Source organism: Canis lupus, chromosome 27 (assembly GCF_011100685.1).
Source record: "Canis lupus familiaris isolate Mischka breed German Shepherd chromosome 27, alternate assembly UU_Cfam_GSD_1.0, whole genome shotgun sequence".
Taxonomy (NCBI): domain Eukaryota; kingdom Metazoa; phylum Chordata; class Mammalia; order Carnivora; family Canidae; genus Canis; species Canis lupus.
The window spans coordinates 43,391,991-43,419,062 of record NC_049248.1 but is presented as its reverse complement, the minus strand read 5'-3'; the positions used below and the strand labels follow the sequence as shown (position 1 = coordinate 43,419,062).

General features: G+C 41.6%; 1 protein-coding gene and 1 pseudogene across 4 annotated transcripts in view; both read right to left on the bottom strand.

Annotated features, from left to right (window-relative positions):
• Positions 1-27,072, bottom strand: part of SCN8A (sodium voltage-gated channel alpha subunit 8) — a 173,901-nt gene that overhangs the window by 59,700 nt on the left and 87,129 nt on the right. For all 4 annotated transcript variants that reach the window (XM_038577714.1, XM_038577713.1, XM_038577712.1 and 1 more), the window contains 6 exons: positions 19,130-19,351; positions 17,969-18,032; positions 15,385-15,526; positions 13,664-13,870; positions 12,509-12,802; positions 1,876-2,238 (listed from right to left, as the gene is read on the bottom strand). In XM_038577714.1, coding sequence (XP_038433642.1) covers positions 1,876-2,238; positions 12,509-12,802; positions 13,664-13,870; positions 15,385-15,526; positions 17,969-18,032; positions 19,130-19,351 — 1,292 coding nt within the window. The remainder of the gene's footprint in view (positions 1-1,875; positions 2,239-12,508; positions 12,803-13,663; positions 13,871-15,384; positions 15,527-17,968; positions 18,033-19,129; positions 19,352-27,072) is intronic.
• LOC119866462 lies at positions 3,780-3,902 on the bottom strand (annotated as a pseudogene).

The following is a 27,072-nucleotide window of genomic DNA, read 5'->3' as shown; positions in this document are numbered from 1 at the left end:
GGATATCAGAATTTAAGTCTCTTAACATTTGAGTTGCCCAAACTGTACTGCTCATGCTGACCTGCCCCTCATTCTCTGATGATAATCATCTCTTGTTTGTTTCAGAGAATATAACTGTCTAATTATGGAGTCTAAAGATTTACCTCTAGGTATAGAATCAGGGACAATCAAAAATTATACTTAAAGTAAAGATGATCATCCATAACATTTATTTTGGTCAACAGTCTAGTTTTAGGAGGATTTTGGAACCACTTTATTATTATCATTCCTATTTTAGTGGATATTAAATAAACAGTTTTCCAGAAACTGGAAACAGTTTTCCATGTGATTAAACAGAGAAAACATTAAAATTGAGAAAGAGAAGACTGAGTTTTCCCTAAAGCTCTGGCTCTATTAAAAATGAGCTGTGTGACCTAAAGGAGCCCCAAGTCTCTGAGCCTACTTCCCCATCCAAAAACAGGGATAATGATCTCCACTTAATCAGCCTCACAGAATTTTTATTCAGAGCAAATTAAATAATGAATGTAAAAATAATTTTTAGCTTGTAAAGAGCTAAACAGACGTGTGTGGGGGAGGGTATTTTGCTATTAAATAAAAAGGCAGGAGAGACAAGACGTCAGACACATCCTAACTGCCTTTTGAATTTGTATCTATATAGTCAACAACTATCCTGAAATGTTAAAAACAGATCATTGTGAATAATTCCATCCTTGACTGTCCGGTTTCCCTCCACACATGCATCATGCTAATTAAAGGACTGGCTGTCTTCGTGCTGTGTTAGAGGAAACTGAAGTGTTAGAACGAAACGGACTGGCATGCTATCTCAAGGAGCTTACGCCAGCTAAGGAAGGGCTGAGGGAAGTTAAGGAGTTAGAGGTACGGAGGATTAGGATCACTGAGGTTATAAGAATTTGAAACTAGAAAAAAGGTATCAACAGCTTAGAATTTAAAGAAATGTTAAGAGATGGCTTTTCCCAAGGAGGGGAGCCATTCTTCAAACCCCTAGACGAGAGATTTTACGAAGCTATTATATGCAGCTCCTCCAGAGCCTGACATTTGATTACATTTAAAATTCATCTTTTGCTTCCCTTTTCCTTCCTCCCCCATACGCCATGTGTTCTTGCCCCAACCTCCCACTTTTCCCTCCTTTGATTTATTTCCATTTCAATCCCTTTTGAATGTCTAGCTCCAGTTCTGCACTGGCTTCCCTAACCTCTCCTTGCCTGGCTCTCTCTGATGTACACCTCCCTGCCCGCAGCACCATGCACCCACGTTCCTCTTTGGAAAAATCACATCTCGTTCTTACAGAGGAGACATGGAAAATCATTCTAAGCTGTATTGTCTGTCTGTCTGTCTGAATAGAAGGATAAGAGCTTTAAATTCCAGGCTGTTTCCCTATAAGGAGAGGATGTGGGAGGGACAGAAGCAATGATAGTTTCCAAACCGGCTCCGACTTGGTCACTGGTGGTGGCAGGATGCCATTCTCATTCCATCCGGGCAGGATCCACTGGCCAGAGGCATTCAGTCAAAGCAGGTGGGGAGAGGGAAACGGGTAGGCTGATAAAGACTTGCAAAGATGGAGAGAAAGGAAAAGAGGTAAAATAAAGTGAAGAGTTGATGGAGTAGGGCAACAGAAACAAGGAAGGAGGAGGGATGGGGGTGGACAGAGCAGGGAATAAAGTGGAAGGGCAAACAGGGAGGGCCGAAGAGAGAGAGAGAGAACCAAACCAGGAGGGAGAAGAGAGACAGAAGCATGGGGGCGGTGGGGCCAGGCCGGAGAGAAGAGGAGGGCGCGGGCCAGCCTGCCATGCCTAGCCTCGGGCTGTGCGTGTACTTCCTTACACTGTCATCGGTAGCTGCCTTATCTATTTTCACCTCTGGCAGGAGCCGCCCGCCGATGTGGGAGCCAGGGCCACCGATGAGGGACACCACGCCGTTGCAGTCCACCGTGCTGTTGCGCTTGACACTGCGCCGCAGGCTGGGGAAGATGCGCGACGAGCGGCTGCCCTGGCTGTAGCCGCTGTAGCCGCTGTAGCTGCTGCGGCGCTCGCGGGCCCGGATGGGGATGAAGAGCGAGTCCCGGCGGCCCTCGCTCTCCTCCACGGTGCTGTGCTCGTCGTCGGCAAACTCGTTCTCCGAGCCCGGGTCGCGGAACCGCCCGGGCCCCCGGAAGCTGAAGATGCTGCTTTTGCTGTTGTGGCGGGAGAGGAACGGGGAGCCCGGGATGCTGAGCAGAGACTGCAGGGACAGGGAGACAGAGAAGGACAGAGACAGGTGTGAGACGGGCCCCTGCGCAGCCTGAGCAAAGGCATTGCCCCCCACCCTCACCCTCACCCCCCACGTCCTGGCCCTGTCCTTGCACTCCTGGTATCGGAGCACAGTGTTCCCTGACGGCACTTCTGGATGGTGCGTGTGTACAACGACCCAACACCCCTCATCACTCTCTTCTTGCCCCATACCCTTGGGACGCGACTCCGACCAGCTAACCCTAGAAAAACTGGACTGGTCACCCATGAATGCAATGATGCTTTGATCTTGTGCTCTATGCAGCTAATCCACAGGCAAACACATCGCTGGGTCTATTTCTCATTACTGTGAGCTCACACGACGTGGGCCTGTCATTTACCCACGATAGACTCTATGCTATGCTTGGCAAAAAGGGGAGAATTTTTAAGTGGCCTCTATCTCTTGGTATTCTCTCAATGAGTACATGCCCGGGAGGGGAGTCCTATGCCAACAGTGGCCTTGAAGTACTTTTTGAAGTTGAATATTATGGATGTTCCCTCCTACTCCATTTTAAAGTCGACATTTTTTTTCATCAAAAGCTTAAATATTTGTAAGTTATAGAATTCCCAGTACTATTTATTTGGTTCCACGCCCTGTGTGGAGCCCAGTTTGGGGCTTGGACTAACAACCCTGCGATCAAGACCTAGCTGAGACTAGGAGTCAGATGTTAACCAAACGAGCCACCAAGATGCCCTCTAGCACTGACACTTAAAAATATAACTTTTGGGGAGCCTGGGTGGCTCAGCGGTTTAGCGCTGCCTTCAGCCCAGGGCATGATCCTGGAGACCTGGGATCAAGTCGGGCTCCCTGCACAGAGCCTGCTTCTCCCTCTGCCTGTGTCTCTGCCTCTCTCTCTGTGTCTCTCATGAATAAATAAAAATCTTAAAAAAAAATAAAATAAAATAAATAAAAATATAACTTTTATTTATCATTTACAAATTTCTCATTTTCTTCTCTTTCAACTCATACTTCCAATTCCACATTCTCTAGAGAACTGTATGCTAATGTATATTTTTATGCTTTCTTATATTTTATTGATCACCTTTCTTTTTAAAGATTTTTATTTATTTATTCATGAGAGACACACATACACAGAGAGGCAGAGACATAGGCAGAAGGAGAAGCAGGTTCCCTGTGGGGAGCCCGATGTGGGACTCGATCCCAGGACCCTGGGATCACGACCTGAGCCAAAAGCAGACGCTCAACCACTGAGCCACCCAGGTGCCCCTTACTGATCCACCTCTAAATACTTTCCTTCAAATAAAAATTATAAAGTATACTTAAAAATTTTTTAATTTTCCTGTGGTCATGAATCTCAAAGAATTTTTAAAAATTCTCCTGGATTATTTATTATAATTCTTTTTAATAAAATCGATCAAGGTATATATATATATATTATATATTTTATAAGTAATTACTAAGCTTAAAAAGAAAATTTTATTAAAATATATCTCTTAATGAGTTTTTTGTTCCAATTGGTGGTTTTGGTGATGAAATATTTGTACATAGTATTATTTATTATTAGAATCAAACATGGCTCAAAAATCAACTCTCCCTTCCCTCTCTGATAAGAACAGATACTATACTTGATCTTAGCCAAAAGGCCAAGAAGTGACCTCTCCCTTCCCCTTCTAATATTAGATTTTAAGTGCTGAGAAACCTTATTCAAGTAGTAAATAGTATCTTGGAACAGAAGGATTTGGTTATAGCAATGTCACTTAAATCTTTGAACTCCTTTCAAGTTATATGCCAAAATCACATAGTAAGCTATCAGTAGAATTTATCTACTGGCTGACAATCAAATCAGGTAGTCTTTCAATTTTTTTGAAAGCAAAGAACTGTAAACCACCCAACTTGCCAAATGATCTCTCTTTTTTTTTTTATGCCAAATGATCTCTTACCGAGTTGTTAAAGGTAATCCATTCCTTGATTTCTGAGGATGCCAAAAAGGTTTTATTTATTATTTACTAGTAATTATATGGGTTACTCTTATAAGGGTTATTCTTTTACTTAAAGGAACCTTATTTAACCCAAAATAAACAGTTGGAATAATAAAAATATCATTAATTTCAAAACATCACTGTCAATGTTAATTTTTTTCCAACATTAATTTTTTTAATAAAATAATTTTATGGGATCCCTGGGTGGCGCAGCGGTTTGGCGCCTGCCTTTGGCCTAGGGCGCGATCCTGGAGACCCAGGATCGATTCCCACGTCGGGCTCCCGGTGCATGGAGCCTGCTTCGCCCTCTGCCTGTGTCTCTGCCTCTCTTTCTCTCTCTGTGACTATCATAAATAAATAAAAATTAAAAAATATATTAAAAAATAATTTTATCACATGCTTTAAAGATATTTTCATCAAGACCTTAAAGCCACAGGTTTAGCTCATTCACTTTATAAAATATCCACCATATGATATAATTAGTAATGCCAGTCCTTACTGTCACAGCAATTGGCCAAATCGGACTTTTATTTGAAAAATTATGACCTTATTTTTCCTTTTTAATAAATGTACTAATATGTATTCAAGTGACATCCATCCCACTCCTGAATTTAAATACCCCAACGGCCCTGATTTTAAGATGGGTAAATTCAGAAAGCCTTACAATGTATTTAAATTTCCTGGATGAAAGAAAATATAAGGACACTGATATTTTCAATTGTGCATTTGTTTGGCATCCCCTAAATTTTCAAACCTCAGGGCACTGTGCCAAAAGCAATGCCTTCCTATTGTACCTATGATTTTGTTCTGAGAAGTGCTAAGGTGACAGACACAGAGACAACTGCCTTTGGAAGAGTTTATTACTTATAGTTCCCAAGAGAAGGGGGCATGCCATGTCATGCCAGCCGGGCCTCATGGGGAGGTGCCATGGTCTGTTAGGAGGCAAAAGGAGCAAGGGAAAAGCATGGTTCAGAACCTGTATGGGGGTTTCCTTGGAAGGAACAGCTGAGGTACAGTAGGCACATCTGAGAAGCTTAGGATTGGGCGGTTTGAGTGATTTGAGCAAGCTCTGGGCTATAGGAATGATTTTGGCTGTAAAGTACCTGGCCCTTGGAGTGATTTAGGGCAGGGGAAACATTGGTTTGGTGTGTCTTTGTGTGTGAGCCTTAGATAAAAATTTGGGCCTGAGGGTTTGGATTAGTTGATTTTTAAAAAATATTTTATTTATTAATGAGAGAGAGAGAGAGAGAGAGGCAGAGGAAGAAGCAGGCTCCGTGCAGGGAGCCCGACATGGGACTCGATTCCAGGACTCCAGGATCACGCCCTGGGCTGAAGGCAGCGCTAAACCCCTGAGCCACCGGGGCTGCCCTGGATTAGTTGATTTGTATATGAAAGGCACACTTCCAGGCAAGTTGTTCACTGTCTAGGAATTAAGTTTGCACATTAGCTAGCAAGGCTCCTAAAATGTCAAAGCATCATAAAGTACAAAAAATAAAAACCATGATTAATACATTAAGATCCCAAGATTGGATTGGCAGGGAGGGAAAGGAAATATCTGAGCTTCTACCCACATGTTCAGTCCAGTGTAACACAGAACACTGAGGTTCTGTGTTAGATGTTAGTATCAGTGCCTTGGGTATATGTATCTCCCTCGGAGGGCTCACTAGAGAGAAATATGGCCGGGACGAGACAAGACTCAGGTACTCTTGGGCTAAATCCCATAATCACTTTAATAGCATCAATCAATGTCCTAAAAATGTCCTTCAAGACCCTCCCAGCATTGACCCTAACTTACTTTTCCCATTTTATCTTTCACTCTTTCCCCTCACAGACCCTACCATTGAGCCATGCTGCCTTCAGGTCTTTATGTTCTACACTTCCAGCTGTGGAAATCCTCTCCATTGTCCATGGTCCAGCCCTTTATCTTCTTCCACAAACCTCCTTCCCCTTCCACAGCCCTGAGCCTCTTTTTTAGAGTACTTGTGCTCTACTTTTTACTATAGTTCTTTACACACATGCTTTTAGCTCTTCTTTTTAATCAGCTACAAACTCTTTAGGGGCACACTGCCTGATTCATCTTTGTATCTCCTGGAGTGCTTTGTATACTGCAGGTAGAGCACTTAATTTAATGAATATGTATTTAGATTATATACTATAAGTTAGCCATCCACACCTGAGCATTACCCCACACCTGCATTGGGTCCCTACTTCACTTCTCATAGAAGTCCACTTCTCTGGACTAAATCTGTGATTTTGCATTAAGCCAATGCTGGCTACTGATACTACCTGGGACATTAGGTCTCCATATTCAGAAAGGTTTCACTTATTTGACACATGATCAATAAATACCTATAGTGTACTAAGTGATGTGGATACAGTGGTAAAGACATACATCATGGTCCCTGCCTTCTGGCACCTTGCAGCATATTAGGAAATAGATATTATAGGAAATCTATTCCTAAATGATAGAAAAATGATAAGGAAGATGATGATAAATTAATTCAGTGACCTACAAACACAGAAACCAGGATCCTGAGACAACACACGCTAAAAGAAACAAACTATCTATTATTCTTTAATTCCCTGTTCCATTCTTGGCAAAAGAGCTGCCTCTAATAAATCTGGAAAAGAGAACTTGTTCCATTTCTCCTTGTACTCAGTATTCAAACTTAATCTATGGAGATACATCCTGAGGGTAGCCACCCCAATCCCTCCCCAGTCTCAGCTCCCTGGGCTGGAGGGTTTCAGTGATGACTCAGGACCCTTGGCGCTGTTAACTCCTGGGATCCAGGCCACTTTATAAAATGGATGGGCCTTATCTCCTGTTTTCAACATTTTTCCTGTCTACCAGTCAGGAGCTTCTGGTCTTTTCCAGGCATATAACTAGTATATTTAGTATAACTAAATATACTACCTTAAGTCTAGGTGTTTGCTTGGGAGAATGGCTCTGGGGTGTTCTTGATTTGTGGACATGGCCCTCATATTTTTTCCACAGAAAAACTGAGGATTTTAGGGCATCCATGTCAGCTAGACAGCCTTGGGACAAGGCTTTAACAATGACTGGGATGCTTTAGGATGTGATAAACTGGTGATTTAAGTGTTCTATGTCCATGCCATATTTCACTTTTTCTTCACTTCACTTTTTTTTCCCCCAAACAGCAGTTATTCTTAAAGTGTGGTCTAGGGATTACTGTGATCCTTTTAAGGGGGCTCAAGAGGTCAAAACTATTTTATAATAATACTAAGATGATATTTGTCTTTATCACTTTCATTTTCTCACAAGTATAGAGTGGACTCTGGAGTCTGACAGTTTCACAGTATTTACACTTTTCTGATGAGCTGGTAGTGATTAATAAATGTATGTGATTTTTTTTTAAATTTTTATTTATTTATGATAGTCACACAGAGAGAGCGAGAGAGGCAGAGACACAGGCAGAGGGAGAAGCAGGCTCCATGCACCGGGAGCTCGATGTGGGATTCGATCCCGGGTCTCCAGGATCGCGCCCTGGGCCAAAGGCAGGCGCCAAACCACTGCGCCACCCAGGGATCCCTGTATGTGATTTTTTAACACTGTGTGTGTCAGTACTTGGAAGATCTATGTAACTCAATGAATCAGTATTTCCTAAATGATCAATGCATGATACTACAAATCATTCATGAGTTACAGATCTATGGTGCTAAATACAGCAAAGGATATTTATTTATTTATTTAATTTATTTAATTTGTTTTTTATTTTTTAACAGATTTTATTTATTTATTCATCACACACACACACACACACAGAGGCAGAGACACAGGCAGAGGGAGAAGCAGGCTCCACGCAGGGAGCTGGATGTGGGACTTGATCCCTGGTCTCCAGGATCACTCCCTGGGCCGAAGGCAGGCTCCAAACCGCTGAGCCACTGGAGCTGCCCTATTTTTTTTATTTATTTATTTATTTATTTATTTATTTATTTATTTATTTATTTATTTATATTTATTTATATTTATTTATTTATTTTACTTTATTTTATTTTTTTAAAGAGATTTTATTTATTTATTCATGAGAGACACACACACACAGAGGCAGAGACACAGGCAGAGGGAAAAGCAGGCTCCATGCAGGGAGCCCGATGTGGGACTCGACCCTGGGACTCCCAAGATCATGCCCTGGGCCAGAGGCAGGCACCAAACCGCTGAGCCACCCATGGATCCCTATTTATTTATTTTTAAAGATTTATTTATTTGAGAGAGAGAGTGAGAGAGAGAGGGGGGGTGGGAGGGATAGAGGAAGAGGGAGAGAGTAAACCTTAAATAGACTCTGTCCTGAATGAGGAGCCAGATGCAGGGATTGATTCCATGACCCTGAGATCACAACCTGAGCTGAAACCAAGATCTGGGCACTCAATCGATTATGCCATCCAGGTGCCCCAAGGTCTTCAATTTTTAAGGATATTAGGGGGTCCTAAGACCAAAAAGCTTGAGAAATGTTGCACTGGAAAAATTAAAATACTATGCAAAATGGAACTCAAGTTAATATGTGTGAACTGTTCTAAGCCCTAAAACCACAGCAGTAATTTTATAGAGAAATGAGTAGGAGACGAGATGGCCAGATGTCTTAAGAGTTCTCTGAAGATCTGGCAATAAAGGAAATGGATATACACTTGAATTGTGGCATGGGAAATGGAAGCCACATTCACTGGTGAGCCAACAAGAGATGACCACGTATGTGGAGAGGTAAACGGGGAGGAGCGGCTATATACCGTATGTTCAGGAGTACAAGTTCTGCAGTACGAAGGACCTGGTTCAAATCCTGACTCTAACACCTACTGGCCATAAGACCTTAGACAAGTTAGTCAATCTCTTTCGGCCTCAGTTTCCTCAGTCATTCTTCCAGATAAAACCAGAGAAACTGCAGAAGAGTCCTGGGACAAAGAATATGACTTCCATGTGGGGTTTCTCAGTAAGTCTTGGCAGACAGCCATGGCCTCTAGGAATCTACAATTTTTTTCAGATGGAGAAATGAGAGGAAGTGAACATTTTCATGCAAAGCAGGACATTTCAGAAGCCCAGTTTTATTTGTCGAGCTAGGGAGCAATCAGTGCAACTCTGTGCTGAAGCCTATAGATTAATCAGAGACCATTCAATAACAGTGCTAAGGTATTCATTAACAAGCTCAGTGATGGCTCTTACGACAAGGGTTGGATGACAACAAAGCTGAGTCACACTCTTCCCCAAAAGAGAGTGAACTAGGAGAAAGGTGAGGTGAAGGTGAGGGTGAGGGTGAGGGAGAGAGAGAGAGAGAGAGAGAGAGAGAGAGAGAGAGAGATGGCTCCAGGCCACAGACAAGACCCAGAAGGGTGAAATCAGATTTATAAAAGTCCCCCCATTCATTTGTCCAACAAATATCTGAATGCTAGCCATATGCAGACTCTGCCTTTAGCACTTTATCTAGGAGAGGAAAGAATGTGAGTCCATGCAGAGTAAAAAGCAGCACATAAAGGGGTATGTATAAAACACAGTGGAAAGAGAAATGGCAACGTCCACTGAGGTGTGGCATGGGGGAGGTCAAGGAAGGTTTTCTGAGAGAAGGATGTGAAGACTAAGTGTGGTGTAGACATTGAGAGACGGAAAAATAGGGTGTCTTAGAGAGGGGGGTTTCTGGAGCAAAACTGAGGACAGGAAGCAAACATTGTACATGAGAAGCAGCTAGCAGTGCATTCTGCTCTAAGTCCAGGGTGCCTGACAGGGCACAGTGACCGGGAGCTGAGCCGGCCAGGAGAAGGGGGCCCTAGGACTGCCAGCTACAGGGCTGGTGCTTCATTAGTAAATAGAGTGAATCTGATTAGGGTCATTCCCTCTCCCATTCTCTGTGATAATGATTCTACATTAGTCAATATTTTCTTTAATGCCTCTACTCAACTTCTCATTCCCTTCAATAGGACTTTGAATTTCCTGTATTACTATACACCAGAGACTGTCCGGTGTTGTCTTCCTCAACTCCCTACTCCCTATTTACAAACTTATCCATACCCACCCTCCCCCTATTTTCCTGACAGCTGGGGATAAGGTGCCCCTTTCCTGTAAAGACTTACATCTATTTTCACATCTTCCAAGACTGTGCTCCATTTTTTCTTTTTTTCTTTTTTTTTTCCATTTTCTTTTCTATTCTACTCCATTTTCTACCTCCACTTCGCTTCTTCTGGGCTCCCCGCCCCAGATTATAAAAATAATTTCACCCATATACTTTAAAGCAGTTTGTATGAGAAGTCTACACTCACTGTTTCCACTTCCCACTTCACTTCCATATGGTATCCATCCTTATCCTGGACTGAAATGTGTCTTTAAAGTTTTCAGTGACTTATATTGCCAAATCCAGTACATATTTCCAATTCTGATCTCATGAAGCATTTTCTGTTAAATTTCAATCCATTGATCACTCCCCTGCTTTCTCCAACCTTTGTACTCTCCTGGCTTCACTGTACTGGTTCTCTTAGTACTTCTAATGACCATTCATCCATTTTCCTTCATGAGCTCCATCTCCGATGCCCACAGATATCAGTGGTTGTGCCCCTAGCTCACTGTTCCTTAACCTGACACAACCTCTTTGAGTATCTCGTCAAGTCTCGCAGTCCCGATCACCATCTCTCACCTCAGGACCTTTTCCTGAAGCCATTATTTGCCTATTTTGTGTCTAAAGACCTTTTCTACTTTTTTATTGTTATCCAACAAATAATTCAAGCTTGAGGCATCCACACTGAATTTACTTTTTTCCAACCCTAGAATGTCTTTTCGTTTTTCCTATTGCTTTCCCATCAACACACACATACATTACCCCTTTATCCTTTATTTACCTTCCCAAAGTCATTACTGAACCTGCAGGTTGTGGTAGATCTGTGCCCTCTAAAACACTCCAGCCAATGGGAATTATGGAACAATATGGAACAATATGGAACCATCAATATTATTACAGAAATAAGTTTTAGTGGTTGCTCCACTACAAGGATGGTGTTCTAACCACTGTGAACTTCTAGGACCCATCACAATCCCTGATGCATGATAGGCACTCCAGGACTGCCTGGTGGTGAATAATGAGAGCTCCGTTTTAGGAAACACTCTATCAACAGTATATAAAACATGAAGGAGAGGGAGAAAGATCAGAGGAAACAAACCTGCAGTGGTTAACTGCAGTAGAATGAAACAATACAAAGGTCTGAGCTAAGGTAGGATTAATAGGATAGAAAGAAGGGGATGACACAAGAGACTTTGCTGTGAATGAATAGGACTAGCAGAGATTGAACTGGGAGGTGAGAGATACAAGGGATGTCACAATGAAGCATCTCTGGGAGACAAGGAAAGACACTGGATACACTGCCATAAAACTAGTAACTGTAATCTATTCTATACCTTATAAACTTTCCAGCATTTCCTTAAAATGGGGAATTAAATGGCCTAAGAACTGGATTTTGGTGGTGGTCTTTGAAATCCAAAAATAAGTGTTATGTAATGATATTTATAGTCACAGAAAGCTCAGTAATTATCATACTTCTTCTCTTTCTTTCTCTTAGTTTCCTCATTTATCAAAGTTGGGTACAACTGGAGGCTTTTAATCTACCATAGGCTAATTTATCAGCATGACACTATATCTAGAATAATTAATTACCAGAATTTGCCACAGTCAAATAAGGTGACCTAAAGAGTTTCAGGACTCTTTTTAAAAAATCTACGATTATATGCAATTTTTTTTTTAAGATTTTATTTATTTATTTATTCATGAGAGACACAGAGAGAGGCAGAGACACAGGCAGAGGGAGAAGCAGGCTCCATGGAGGGAGCCTGATGTGGGACTTGATCCCAGGACCCCGGGATCACACCCTGAGCCAAAGGCAGACACTCAACCACCGAGCCACCCAGGCATCCGTATGTGCAATTCTTAAACAGAGATGTTTAAGAAAGCTAAATTCTGATGTTCCGATCTTTAAGGAGAAGGGTGCTTCTTTAAGTTTTAGAATGGAAGGCCCACTGGTGTGACAAGGACCTTTTGGCTGAAGTAAGTCTGTTAAACGTGATCATGAGGTCCTAGGGCTGGCCCAGAGTAGAGAGTGGATGCAGGATGGGAGCAGAGGGCTGTTCTAACATGTCCACTGCCTGCCCTTAGGGAGCAGTTTGGAGTATGGAGAGGTAGGCCTTAGGACCCAGGGAAGGGGCTCCAAAATGTAGAGCCAACGGGGAATGGGAGAATCAATGAGATTAGGAAAAGCAGAACTTCTTAGGCTTATGTGATCCAGTGCAAAGAGTTTACCTGATTCATGATGGAAAATTTCCTCCCTATTCTGTTGTCTGGCAGTCGAAAGCCCTTCCTTCTCATACCATCTTCTGACTCTGACTTAAACACCTTCTCAGGATCCCCTTTTTCCTCTCCTTCAGAGAGCTCCTTCTGCTTCCTCTTCTTTCTCCGGTTACGTCTTTCTTTAGCACTCTTGGAACTGAGTTTAGATATTTCAGAGGAACTGCGAGGAGAGCCTGCCCCTTCTTCGCCTTCTTCCTCGATGGCATCTTCTGAAACAGTGCCTGCGGAGGTGGCCATTGCAGCAGCCTAGGGGAGGAGCCACAATGACATGCCAGTCAGAAGCTGTTAACTGGAGCCACACAAAGCCAAGCAACCAGTACCCGATCATTTCCTTTCCCATATGAAGCAGGGGAGAAGGAGGAAGGTGAATCAGCTGGTATAGGAGACTATGCCCAGGACCTGGCTGTCTCCATTTCCAGGTTGATCTGTGTTGTGGCACATGGCCCTACATAAATAGAGCAGAACCTCACGGTGAGAACTCTGGGATTTCTCTTGGATTCTCTTGGATTTCTCAGACAAGAACCTAGCTGCCTTCTTAGTACCAAAAGATTTCTTCTGGGCAACTATGAAAATGAATGCTAAGAAACTACACTGTACATCATTGGCCCAACAGTATAAAAACACTTGTATACTTGGATAAGTATCAGAAAACAAAATGTTAGGGTGATGACATCACTCATCCGGTTTTCAAATTTTACTTGACTATTTTACATGTATCTTCTTTTCAATTACAACCAATATTTTCATGACCATAGAGAATCTCTGAAGAAGATCCTAATGATTTCCTCACAAAAAGGCTATGCTTACATGAGACACTATATACTCGGCTCTGGTCACTTGTTTTTCTCCCAGCCACTGTAGCAGTTAACTGAACACTAAGCAGTTGAGAAATTCAACTAGAGATCAAATTAACAAACAATTTGGCCATTAAGACAAATGGAATAACTGGACCCACAATCTGCAGTTGTTACTTGGGTTATTTTAATCAGATTAATGACTTTTATTTGACAACGTGCCCAAAAAAAGATGGACTGGAATGACAATCAGATGGAGCCTTAGTCACGGTGATCTGGCCGGAAGGTCTGTAGCAAAGAATTGATCACCAACCTGTGCCTCTTCCTGTTGCTTCTTAAGTTGCTCCAACATTGCTTTGAATTCAGCCTCTTTTTGCTCTGCCTCTTCCAGTGTTGCCTGATTCTGCTCTTCATAAGCCATGGCCACCACAGCCAAGATCAAGTTCACGAGATAGAAAGAACCCACAAAGATGACCAAGACGAAGAAGATCATGTATGTTTTCCCAGCTGCTCGTAAGGTCTGTAAAGACAGAAACCATTTTCTGAGTCACGTGCATCAAATGGACCAGCCTGAAAGTAACTTGTAATAATGCTTCTCTGCAGGGGCACCACTGCATTTTGAGTACAGCAGTTCCTTTGTTGTGTGGCGAGCCCACATACTGCAGAGCACTTAGCATCCCCAAGGGCCAAAGGGCTTCCTCTATCTTTAGCTCAGAGTAAATGTCACTAGTATGTCCCCTTCACTATGACAGAAAAACTCCTCTTCCATTTCCAAATACTCTTGATACACTCTTTTCATGGAAAAACACTCCATTTTTCAAGGAAAAAATGCTCTCAGCTAAGAATTCTAATTGACTTTGTTAGTTGGTTCTAAAACAAGTATAAAGAAAAGAATGCAAGACTTCAGCTTATTTATCTACTGGCCCTCAAAGAGCACTGGCAGATAAATTCCATCTTAGGGATCAGGTCCAAGTCATAGGAAATCCCCATCTTGAGTGACATCCTTCCTTACCCTTCTACAATACGGTGGGTTTTTAAAGAGGGACATGGCATAAAGAGCAGTGGAGACAGAAGAAGAAGAAATATCTAGGACTAGTCCCTTCACTAGTAGTGAGCAAACAGACATAAAGAACACTTGGGTTTTAAGTCATGCATATGTGACCCACTATTACTTAGTTTTCATTGTTATTCTTTTCAACCATAAATATTTAATGGGATTTAGTATTAACCACAAATATTTCACGAGAAAGATTTTAACCTGAGAGAACTCCAGGCTGTCCAACAGAAAGTGGGAATTCCCTACACGATCTGAAAATTAGAAACTTCCCTTCAAGAGGTCCTTCGTGCCTGAGGGAGACATGTCTCTCATTCTCGAACTGGCATCACCAAATGCCAGAGTCAAATAGAAAACAGTGACTTATCATGGAATTTATAAGCTGGAAGACCCATAGCAATTACCTAGACTTACTTCTCCATTACCAGCAGCAAAGTTGCCTACGGTCACCAAGATAGCCCAACAGAATAAATGGCAGACCGTTTTTTTGTTTTTTGTTTTAAACTGTCACAACCTGCCTGAGCAAGTCCAGATGTGTTACAAATCTCAAAAATGTTGATACATTCAATAGAAATTTCATCTTTATAATGTATAGCATAGTGCCTTGTACAGTCTGTTTAGTTGATGTTCCTTTAAAAAGTACGCTAATCCAAAAATCTGAGAAGAGAAGTACTGCAGATGGTCTGGTGAAACAACAGGACGTAAACAGAGATCGCAGACTCCCAGGCCAGGCAGAAAGCCGCCAAGGCCGTGAGCCTCCACGGCCATATGTGACTGGCTACTAAAGACACAGGGACGAAATCTGGGAGAATTCACAGAATTTTGTAAACTAGCTGACTCTGAGAAACGACATCCTAAGACCTGTGTAAGTCCTCACTGAAGGGCTCTTAGAATGTCCCCAACCCCATAGAACCTCACACAAATTCTGTCACACTAAAGAAAAAAAAGGCATTACTCAAATAAGACGTATTACTACTTACCAACTGATACAGGTTTTCCCAGTAGTCCTGGGTCATAAGGCGAAATAATGCCAAGAAGGCCCAGCTGAAAGTGTCAAAGCTCGTGTAACCGTAGTTGGGGTTCCTTCCTGCTTTCATACACTGGTATCCCTCTGGGCATTGCCTGAGAAAAGAAAGGGAAGTTTAGGGCTTTTCAACATAATGCTACCCAATTGTCAACTATAAGTCATCAGGACTGTGGAGATAATAGAAAACCATCTAGAAAGTCAGGCCAACAAATAGGTATAAAGGAGGAGGAGGAAGAAGAAAGAAGAAAGAAGAAAGAAGAAAGAAGAAGAAGAAGAAGGAGAAGAAGAAAGAAGATAGCAAAGCAAGATCCGAATAACTAATAGACGAAGACTCAGCCTACTCCTACGCACACATCCCTCTCCATCCCGAAGCCTCCTTCCTCCCCCTCACTTGCTTAGTCTTACTTTCTTCCTTCGTTCGTTTTGCTTCTGCCTGCTCCGCCTCGCTTCTCCTCCTTCTCGCTCCTTGCTTCGTCTCACTCCCTGCCTCCTCTCCACTCCTCCTCCTCCTCCTCCCCTCCTCCGCCTCCTCCTCCTCCTTCCTCTTCTTCTTCTATCCTCCTCTTACTCTTACTCTGTACTTCCTGCTTCCTTCTTCGCCTATCCCTTCTTCCGGCAGGAGGAAGAATAGAAAAGAAAAAAGAGGAAATAAACAAAGTAGTCGGGTCAATGTTTCAAAAAAATGATGTCTTGGGGACAGCCTAGGGTCAGAGTCACTAGCCATGCCTCTTAAAAACCCCGATTCTTATGTCTTACCCAGACCTAGGAATAAAAGCTCTGGACATGGGAGCCATGAATCTGCATTTTAAGGAGGCGTGGCAGGTTATTCTTATGCATGCCAAAATTTGAGGATCACTGTTGTAGACTCATATCAATGTGCAATTCAACCAAATTCATCTTAACTACTATCCCAAATGACAAATGGCTAGCTAGAAGTTCTTCTCAATCATCCTTGTTCTCTTAACACTCAACTTTAATGACAACCTAAGTCATACTGGGGATTTCAGTAATCTCAGTTTTACCAGTTTGCCTGCTTTTAGACTCACCTGATATTTATTTCAATGTAATTTCTAGTATCTACTTTGATACAGAAATTAAATGGACTTCTATTTGTCATGGTCACCTTAAAACACTAATTCCTAGAGGCCCAATATACTCTGGATAACGATTTGACACCCTCACATTTATATAATTTTCTGTTTACAAAGCACTTTCATGTATTGTTATCTAAATGGATCATTACAATAACCCTTTAAGGAAGTGAGAACATGACTTATTAAATCCATTTTATACATGACGAAATTGAGGCTCGCCAAAGTTAAACAGCTTGCTAAAAGACTGATAGCTAAAAGTGGTAGCAGAATCAAGATTCACATTATATGGCTATAAACTTGTGTTCATAGCAGCGTTATTCATAATAACTAAAATATGGAAGCAACCCAAGTGTCTGTTGACAGATGAACGGGTAAACAAAATGTGGTATATACAGACAATGGATTATCACTCAGCCTTAAAAAAGAAGAAAATTTCTGACATATGCTACATAACATGGGTAAACCTTGAGGACATCACGCTAAGTGAAAGAAGCCAATCATAAAAAGACAATTACTGTATGATTCCACTTACGCGAGGTACTGAGAGTGGTCAATATCATAGAGACAGAAAGTGGAATAGTGGTTAGTGGTCCCTTGGGGACTGGGAAGGGAGGGGGAAATGGGAAGTTAGTGTTCAATGAGTATAGTCTCAGTTTGGGAAGATGGAAAGTACTGAGGATAGATGGTGGTGATGGTTGTATGACACTGTGAATGTACTTAATGTCACTAAACTAGACACTTAAAAATGGTTATAAGAGTAAATCTTATGTTCCATGAATTTTACTACAATTTTTTCAAAATGGGGAAAAAAGGGATACCTGGGTGGCTCAGCTCAGTTGGTTAAGTGTCTGCCTGGGCTCAGGTCATGATCTCGGGGTCCTGGGAACAGACCCCGAGTTGGGGGTGGTTCCCGCTCAGCTGGGAGTCTGCTTCTCCCTCTCTTGCTGTCCCTCCCTCTGTTCATGGGTTCTCTCCCTCAAATAAATAAATAAAATCTTAAAAAAAAAAAAAAAAAAAACAGAAGAAAAATATTATCTTGCTATTCTGCTCCCTCACCATGCCATCAGGCCTAGTATGTTTTGGGTCATCCTTGGTACTAATCTACTACCAAGACAGTGTCCCTACATTATATCTTATTAATCATGTTACAGTAGAATGAAGGGAGTCTACAAGAGACAGTCAAGGTATCTGGCGTTATAGGCTCTACCCTTACTTAGCCTTTTACATTTTTAATTTTGTCTTGAGACTATAGGCACATTCACTTACTAGTGAAATGCCAATTTTGGGTGGACAAATATGAAGCAGGAAGAAAATCTGAGTCAACCAAAATGTCAGACCCAGTTAGGATCTACTACATAAGCACAAAGAGAAGTGAAAATATTGCCCATTTTCATCTGACACATTATTTTAAGGGAGAAGAATAAAATTAGGCGAGTTACTTACCCAGCATCAGAACTGTTCCCACAGAGTAAAGGTTCCAGCATGCCAGGAACTATGTAAAAATTTGCTAGAAAAGTTTGAAGAGGCAGGAAATGAATAAGGCAGATTGAAGTGAATGAGAGAGTAAGATCACACCGTTCCTAACTAGCCCTGGCAGTCATTGATTTGAGCTCATATATTCATTCTTACCTGAGTAAAACCTGGTAAGAATTCTTTCCCATTAATTATTTTCTTTATATATTTGAGGTCATATATTCTTACCAGAGTAAAACCTGGTAAGAATTCTTTCCCAATAATTATTTCCTTATATATACTTAAAAATGAAAAGTGCTACCATATAGCCCTAATGCAATGACCTTTTCACAGACATTTGACCTCCACTCATATTTCAAGTCTACAGGCTAGTTTCTGCTACTTGAATCTATGGAGTCTGAAAGTGAGTTTTCTAAGCTCTTTACTCCTTTATACAACTTTAGCCTTCAATCCTTAAAACTACTCTTTACCACAGATAAGCTAAAACCCTCACTAAATCACATTACCATGTCCTCTATTAATTAGAAGGCACGTTTCCCTTGCCTGTGTGTGTCGCTGAAATTGCCTTTGCAACATTTTCTTATGGCTACTTAACTGCCTTTAGTTCCTCGAGGACGGTGAGTAGTGCTATTGCTAACTCTTCCCCATTATTTTATGGAAATACTACCATACTTAACGTCCCTTAGTGCAGACCCAACTGCTGTGCTTCCTGAACTGAAATTATCAGAATTCCTTCGCTACAAGGGGCTCAAATGGTTATCTGGAGATTAACTGACTCCCCCTAGCAGACTGATTCCTAAGGTCTTATATGAAGAGAGCTGACGAGGCATATTCTGAACTTTTCAATGTTTAAGTATCTGAGGTAAGCCAAGTAGGGAAAAAGGTATTTTTATCAAATTCCTAAGCCTGGTTTTCAGAGCAAATGGAGTTTCTTTTTGGTTTTAAAGGGACAGCCAGAGAGCACTTCTGAACACAGTCCTACCCCGGGGACAGGGAATCACTTCCTCACTGCTTCCATAGCCCTGGGTTGCATCCCAGCCCCAGCTACTTCTGAAAGCCCAGTGACGGCTTCAGACCACTAAGATAGAGGCAGACTTGTCTTTCGCCCCTCGCAGAGAAGGGGCCACCTACTTTTATTGTTGATATACTCTTCCCAGTCAAAGCCTTTGGTGCCATTTTCCAGATAGCTCTCGTTGAAGTTTATGGGCCACACGACACACTTGTTTCGCAGGTTGCCCATGAACAGCTGCAGTCCGATCAAGGCAAAGACACTCAAGCAGAACACTGTCAGAATCATCACATCTGACAGCTTCTTCACTGACTGGATTAGGGCACCCACAATGGTCTTCAGGCCTGAGGAGATAGAAGTCCCAGAATCAGAGTCATCTCAGCACCCTCCCCACCTCCCCCAGCCTCCCTCTTAGCTGCGGGCTTCTACTCCTCCCACAGCACCACCCGTGAACCATGGCCACTTTCTTATGACACTGGGTCAGCAATATTATCAATTTTTCCACAAGTATCAATTCTTAAGTCAATCATTTTTAAGAAGAAAAAGGAAAGTTCCTTCTCCAATAGTCGGCTCTTTTCTTCCTGGAAGTACTTCCCTGAGTCTGACTGCTGCTTAGCTCCTCAAATGAATACAGGCTCTTACTTGCCTCAGAACCTTCGTACATGCTGTTCCCTCTGCCTGGAATGCTTCCTTCCATTCCCCTGTCCTACCCACTTCTATTCATTCTTTGGGCTCAGCTTAAATTTCAGTTCCCTCATAAAGCCCTCCCTGACTTTACAATTCCTCTGCCTCCCTCATTATTCATAATAATTTAATAGCACCTTATACTTTCCTTTATAGCATTTATCATGGTTATAATTAATTATTTATGTCTGTCTCATTCCCAGCTGTATCTAGACTGCCCAGCCCATGGCAGGTACTCAATAAATATGTGCTGAATAAATAAATGGGAAAATCAGGGATTGAGGAGGTTTCCTGGTTGGGCAGAGAACTACTAGAAAGTTTAAAAGCCAAGTTGTGAGAAAGTACAATAAATATTTTCCCAAGAGTTCTGGAAATACCAATGTATTGAAAAGGTTAATTATTATCAACCCAGTATTTATGGTTTGTCTTCCCATTTACAAATATACCTTCTCTGGATCACACATATGCCCTGTTCTCTACAAGTGACCTTTTTTCTGTCCTAGATTAAAAACAAAATAAAAAATGTTCAACCCACTTAAACTCGAGATTTAAATACAAGCCACTGGTTCAAATTTGAACCTGAAAGTAGCTTTCTTAACTGCAATGGAGGGATCAGTGATAGGAAGCACAGAAGACATGGTGGTGGGTTCATAACGTTTGGGTCAGAACGGATTCTGTGTGAGACTCCCCCCGGCAGGCCCAGACATCAGGCCATCCAAAGGACATGGCCAACAGAGCAATGAGCACTCCAGAGAGGGCAGTGTACCAGGATAGGCGGGAGGTAGACACAGCACCTTGACACACGGGCCTCAGGAGTGATTTCACCCCTGATCTACTTCTGAAGGCAGGAATATCAGATTAAAATTCAAGAGAAATCCTAATCTTGGCTTTGAAGTGTGAAGCTAGGTATATAATTTACTACTCTTAATTAACTTATACCACTTACTAGTATAACCTGAGTGATACACTTAACCTCTTGGAATCTCAGTTTTTTCATCTTTAAAATGGGAATAATTATGGTTGAGTATCACAGGGCTCTTGTGATGATTAAGGATAATTCATATAAGCACTTAGCCCAGTACCTGGTACATAGGAAATGACTCAAGTGTTAACCATTTTTGCCTGAACCTCTGTTTATTCATTTATAAAAAGGTGTTTACAATACCCTTCACTGGGTTGTTGTGAGGCTTAAACAAGATAATGAATGCAAAATACCAAGTACAGTACCTGGCACTTAACACTTGCAAGCTATCACTGTTACACATATGTTGCCCTCCTCAAAGAGATATGATTGGGCTAATGACACTGCATGGCTAACCTCGTATCATGGTGATCTAGGAGGGAAGATGGACGTGACTGGTTCTTTGCTGTATTTTGCAAGTAACCACTTAGAATGTTTAAAGTTGAATTCAATAGAATTTTCTATCTGAGTCCAATAATAGTAATGCATGGCACAGGACTTGACACAAAGCAGGCACTTAACATATTTTTATTGAAAGAGCAAATGAATAAGAAATCTTTCCTTTCACATAGATACCCTGAAAGGGATCTAAGAAGAATGATTTTTTTTTTAAAAAAAGAGCTACGAATTAAGATTTTAGAGCATAAACGTGTGAAAGGTGTGTGTTTTCTTATAAAATGGACCTTCCATGGATACTGTGGCCACCAAAGGAATTAGAAGAACTTGTCTACATTAAAGGTATAGGATACAAGACATTTCTAACCTGATTCTTTTCTCCTCATAAGACTGCAGGAACATCCGGGTGGTCAGTCGGTTAAGCATCTACCTTTGGCTCATGTCATGATCTTAGGGTCCTGGGAAAGAGCCCCGTGGCAGGCTTCTCTGCTCAACGGGGAGTCTGCTTCTCCCTCTCTTTGCCCCTCCCCCCAATCATGCTCTTTCCCTCTCTCTCAAATAAATAAAATCTTTAATAATAAAAAAAAGACTGTGCAAAAAAAGTACCAGACAGGAAATCAGAAAATAGAGATCCTGGTCCTGGCTCAGCCAGTGACTATGACCCACTATATATCAGAACAAATTCAGGGTCCCATCTTATTTTCTTATACACAGAAAATGTGGATAAACACAGGAGTAACGTGGCACTGAGCAGTAGAGGAAAAGCTGAAGAACTGTCTTAAAAAGTCTTTCAGGGATCCCTGGGTGGCGCAGCGGTTTGGCGCCTGCCTTTGGCCCAGGGCGCGATCCTGGAGACCCGGGATCGAATCCCATGTCGGGCTCCCGGTGCATGGAGCCTGCTTCTCCCTCTGCCTATGTCTCTGCCTCTCTCTCTCTCTCTCTGTCTATCATTAAAAAAAAAAAAAAAGTCTTTCAACTTAGAGCAGAGATATTTATTTCTTTGAGATTAAGTAACTGAAATCTCAATCTTATATTCCAAAGGCTATGAGAAGCTGTATCACAGTCACACAGATAAGTAAGAAGATACTGGTGGTATAAAACAGAAGGCAACCATCAAGAAGTAAAAGTTGTTCCAGTATTATGGGCCTTATTTACATAAGTTGCTGAGGAATAGAAAAGTCCTTCACTTGGGCAGCCCAGATGGCTCAGCGGTTTAGCGCCGGCTTCAGCCCAGGTCGTGGTCCTGGAGACCCGGGATTGAGTCCCACGTCCGGCTCCCTGCATGGAGCCCGCTTCTCCCTCTGCCTGTGTCTCTGCGTCTCTCTCTCTCTCTGTATCTCTCATGAATAAATAAATGAAATTTAAAAAGAAAAAAAAAGAAAAGAAAAATCCTTCACTTGATTTTTTGGCTTGGTTGAGGCGGGTCTATAGTAAGTGAATACTTAAATTCTAGGTTCCTAAAATTATACAGCTCTGTTTCCAAAGTCAAAGCACGATTTTAAAAAAGAAAATAGTTGAATAGGTCACTGAAGAATGGTGGTAGTTTCTTTTCCCTGGACTTCTTTAAGGAGAACTTGTATCTCTCCAGAACGGTTGAGACAACCACTGATCTCAACACTGGATGATTGCTCAAAGCCTTTTCTATTTCCATTTTAAATGAATTGAGAAAGGAGCTGTAAGCTGTCATTTGTAGTAGTAACAAGAGTATAATGCTACCAAATAGTCAAACCAATGCATTGGTGATATCAATCAATAAAATTTTTTAAAAACATACAATTTTAGCATGAGTCTAATCTGATTTTCCTCAGGTGGGAACTTTATGGACAGTTCCAAGCCCATATAACAGAAAATTCCAGGCCACGAGGCTCAAATTATCCCCTATTCTATGAAGCTGGACCCCCAACAGCCTCATTTTTAGGAAGTGATGGTCTGTTAGTAGGTTACAGATGTCACGGTGGACATCATCCAACCTAAATCCCAATATTTTCCTCCAGGAACTTAGAATGGGAAAAAAGACATTCCAGTAGTCTTTTCAAGTGGAAGGAATGATAACATATAAATTTGGGAACTAAGTGGCAGTTACAATCCGTCATTATATTAGGATATGTCTGAGAAGTAAAGGCAGGTAGTTAAGCTAAGAGACAGAAAAAGGTAATAGACACATGGAGAGAAAAAACATGAAGACAGAGTACCAGCCCTTAGATTCCCTGAAGTACTCATGAAGCCTTTCACTTGCAACCAAAGATGTTCAACTAATAGACCAACCATACATGAAACTCATCACTTTCCTGGGGACAGACTTAAATGCTCTCAATCAGCTGCTTAAAATCGTTTCTCCATAAACCAGATGTCATTGCTGAAGAAATCTGTAAACATGAGTCAAGAAGGAAAAAAAAAAACTTCAAGTGTTTTCTTCTGAAGTCTGAGGTTTAGACCAACTCCTTGGTGAGAGTTCTTTCAGGTTCAAGAAATGTAAAGTAGGAACTTTTAAGTTGGAAATGGTATTCAGCTGCTAATACTTCACAGGGGCTCAGAGAAACAGATCTTAATTAAGCAAGAATAACTACTAAATAACACTAACTATGGTTATCAAAAAGTTTACTCTCTAAGCTTTCCATTCAGGTCCCATAGGAAGAAAGGTGATGTGGTGTAATGTTAGCATGCCGAGCTAGACTCATAATTATACAGCAATATTAAATGTATATGGTCATTGAATCATCTGGCTTCTGCCAAGACTCTTCTTCCTTCCATTAAGGTTGATGACTGTGAATGACCATACTTACAGACCTCAATGCTAAGTTACGGAGATGAAGTTATCAATGCATTTCTCTCCCTTCCCCTCCAGTTTTATTGAGAAATAACTGACATCACTGTAGAAATTTAAGGCATACGTCATGATGGTTTGATTTACGTGTCCTGTGAAATGATTACCACCGTAGGTTCAGCTAACATCCATCTTCTCGTATAGATACAATAGAAAGAGGAGGAGGAAAAAGAAAAAGAGGGAAAAAAATTCCCTCTTGTGATGAGAACTCTTAGGAGTTACTCTGTTAGAAGTTCCCTATGTATCATACAGCGGTGTTAGCTCTAGTCATCATGTTGTACATCACACCCTGGCACTTTCTTTCTTATGTCTGGACCTTTTGACCACCTTCATCCAATTCCTTCTCTGCACACTCAACCTCGGTTATCCACAAGTCTGATGTCTTTTTCTGTGAGTTTGTCTGCTTGTTTTTAGATTCCATACATCAATGAGATCAGACAGTATTTGTCTTTCTCTGTCCAACTTATTTCCTGAGTATAATGCCTTCAAGATCTAACCACATTGTCACAAATGGTAGGATTTCCTTGTTTTTTATACCTGAATAATATTCCATTGTGTATATATCTCACAGCTTTATCTATTCATCCATCAATGGACACTTAGGTTGTTTCCATGTCTTAGCTATTGTAAATAATGCTGGTATGAACACGGGGTACAGATATCTTTTTTGAGTTAGTGCTTTCGTTTCCTTTGGATATATTCCCAGAAGTCGAATTGCTGGATCATATGGTAGTTCTATTTTTAATTTTTGAGGATCCTTCATACTGTTTCCCATAGTGGCTGCACCAATTTACTAATCCCAACAGTGTGCAAGGGTTCCCTTTTCTCCACTTCCATGCCAGCGTTTGTTAGCTCATCTCCTTGATGGTGGCCATTCTAACAGGATATCTCGTTATGGTTTTAATTTGCATTTCCCTAATGACTAGTGATACTGAGCATCTTTTCATGCCCTTAGTGGTCTTTCATATAATGCATTTCTTAAGCTTGAGCTCTATAGTCTTGCCAGCAGTGACTGATGCGCCCTAGTAAATGAAGCCAGGCAAAAGTGCTCCCTGTTACCACCAACACAGGTCAATGAGACAAGTAGCTGCTGGTTGAATTCCTAACCTGATGCACACAAGAATGGAAAATGCCACTGTTCTGGCTGTGACAGGAAGTTGCCTTGCTTCTTCTACTGGCTCACAACACCACATACCAGAACAAGCAAGATACTGACTGAAAACTGATTATCCCAAACAGAGCAGAATGCTCCTTCAAACGACTCCTACACAACAGAGTGTGCAACAGAAGCCACGTGGGGGCAAATTGGACAGCAAGAACTCTTGGAAAAGGCTAACATTAACTAGCACCGGGATGAGTCTAAGCAGAAGCAGTTAACACATTTACTATAGATCAGGAAAAGACAGCTGGACCTGATGTACAGAATTGTCTGCTACTAAGAGGAAGTCAGGACATTTGAGGAGTTCTGAGAAACAGGTGAAGTCCCCACATTCAAAAGCACCTCTGAGCCTCCTGTTACCCTTCATGATGTCCGGCAATCCCTTGGACAAACGAACAAAGCCTGCTTATGTGCCAAGTCCAGAGAAATTAGCTATGCATACTGGGATCAAAATCTTCCACAGTGGTGATGCCAGATTACAAATAAAGTAAGTTTCTATTTCCTAGTTTGTGGCTCAGGTTGAGAAATCTGTCTGGTCCAAAGCAACATGAGCTAATTCTACAAAATTAACATTGGAATAGGTCTCAAGAGCAGTAATGAGCAGTTCTCACCCCAGGGAAATAGAATTCCCTAATTCCCAAAATCTGGTTTGGTTCAGACAAGCCCTAGGGTAAAGCTGTGCCAGGTCAGTTTTCCTGCCCCAGGTTCCAGCCTCACAATGATATTCGTGAACGTTCTTTATTTTATTTTTCATGTTCATTCCAATTTATCCATAAATGTCTTTTTTTTTAAGATTTTATTCATTTATTCATGAGAGACACACACGGAAAGAGAGAGAGAGAGAGAGGCAGAGACACAGGCAGAGGAAGAAGCAGGCTCTATGCAGGAAGCCCGACGCGGGACTCGATCCCGGGTCTCCAGGGTCATGCCCAGGGCTGAAGGTGGCGCTAAACCGCTGAGCCACCTGGGCTGCCCTGTGAAGGTTCTTTAGATCAAAAATAATTTGGGAGAAATTTGGAGGCAGTAGATTTATCTACTCAAGATCAGATTTATATCACAAAGTCTGAGCGAAATTCAAACTAGCTTCCAAAGGTAGTTCAGTGGGATCCCGTGAGACTCCAGGGTTTTCCCCACTCAGGACTCCTGTGTTAAACTTGTTATCTTTTCTGAGAAGCAATGGGAAAAGGAGAAATACAAAAACAATTGGATTAAGAACTAGAATATTATAAAGGAAATAAGGGGTCTACATATAGTCTGAAAACACTTTCTATCCCCCTTCATTGTGCAGCAGAGATTGCCATACTCATACTGCATACATCTAAAGAAAGTGCTTTCTTTGTGGGGTGGGAAGAAGGAAGGGCCCATCATTTTTCCTGCTTTTTATCTGATACCACAGGTAAGGAGAGAAAGTAATTGAAATGAAAGCACAGAAATAAAAAAATCAATGAGAAAAATAATTTAAAAATTACAACTCTAAAGAAAGCAAAATGATATTAAACTAGTGTTGGCAAACAGAGAAGCAGGGCTTTTTGGGAGTCACTGAAATGGTGATAGAAATGAGAAGCAACTGGCAAATGAGGCTGTCCCAAATGGTTTTGTTTACACCATGAAATGCTACTCAATAGGAAAAACCTCAGATTCCTGCTTTGAGATTTCTGCCCTTTCTTTGGGGATGTCAGTCCTGAGGCACGTGGTTCAAACATGCAGAAAATGAAACTTCTGACAAAGTCACTCAGCTCATTTTTATATCCGGGCCCCAAATGAATATAAAGTAAAAACGTAGTTTTTGTTTGTTTAAAGATTTTATTTATTTTAGAGAGAGAGAGTGACAGAGACAGAGAAAGAGAGGGGGGAGGAGCAGAGGGAGAGGCACAGGCAGACTCCGTGCTGAGCACAGAGCCCACACTGGGCTGGATCCCACCACTCCGAGACCACAACCTGAGCCGAAACCAAGAGTCAGGCGATCAACCGACTAAGCCACCCACGCGCCCTGAAAACAAAGTTTAAGACATGAATTTCTAAACAGAATACTTCAATGTCA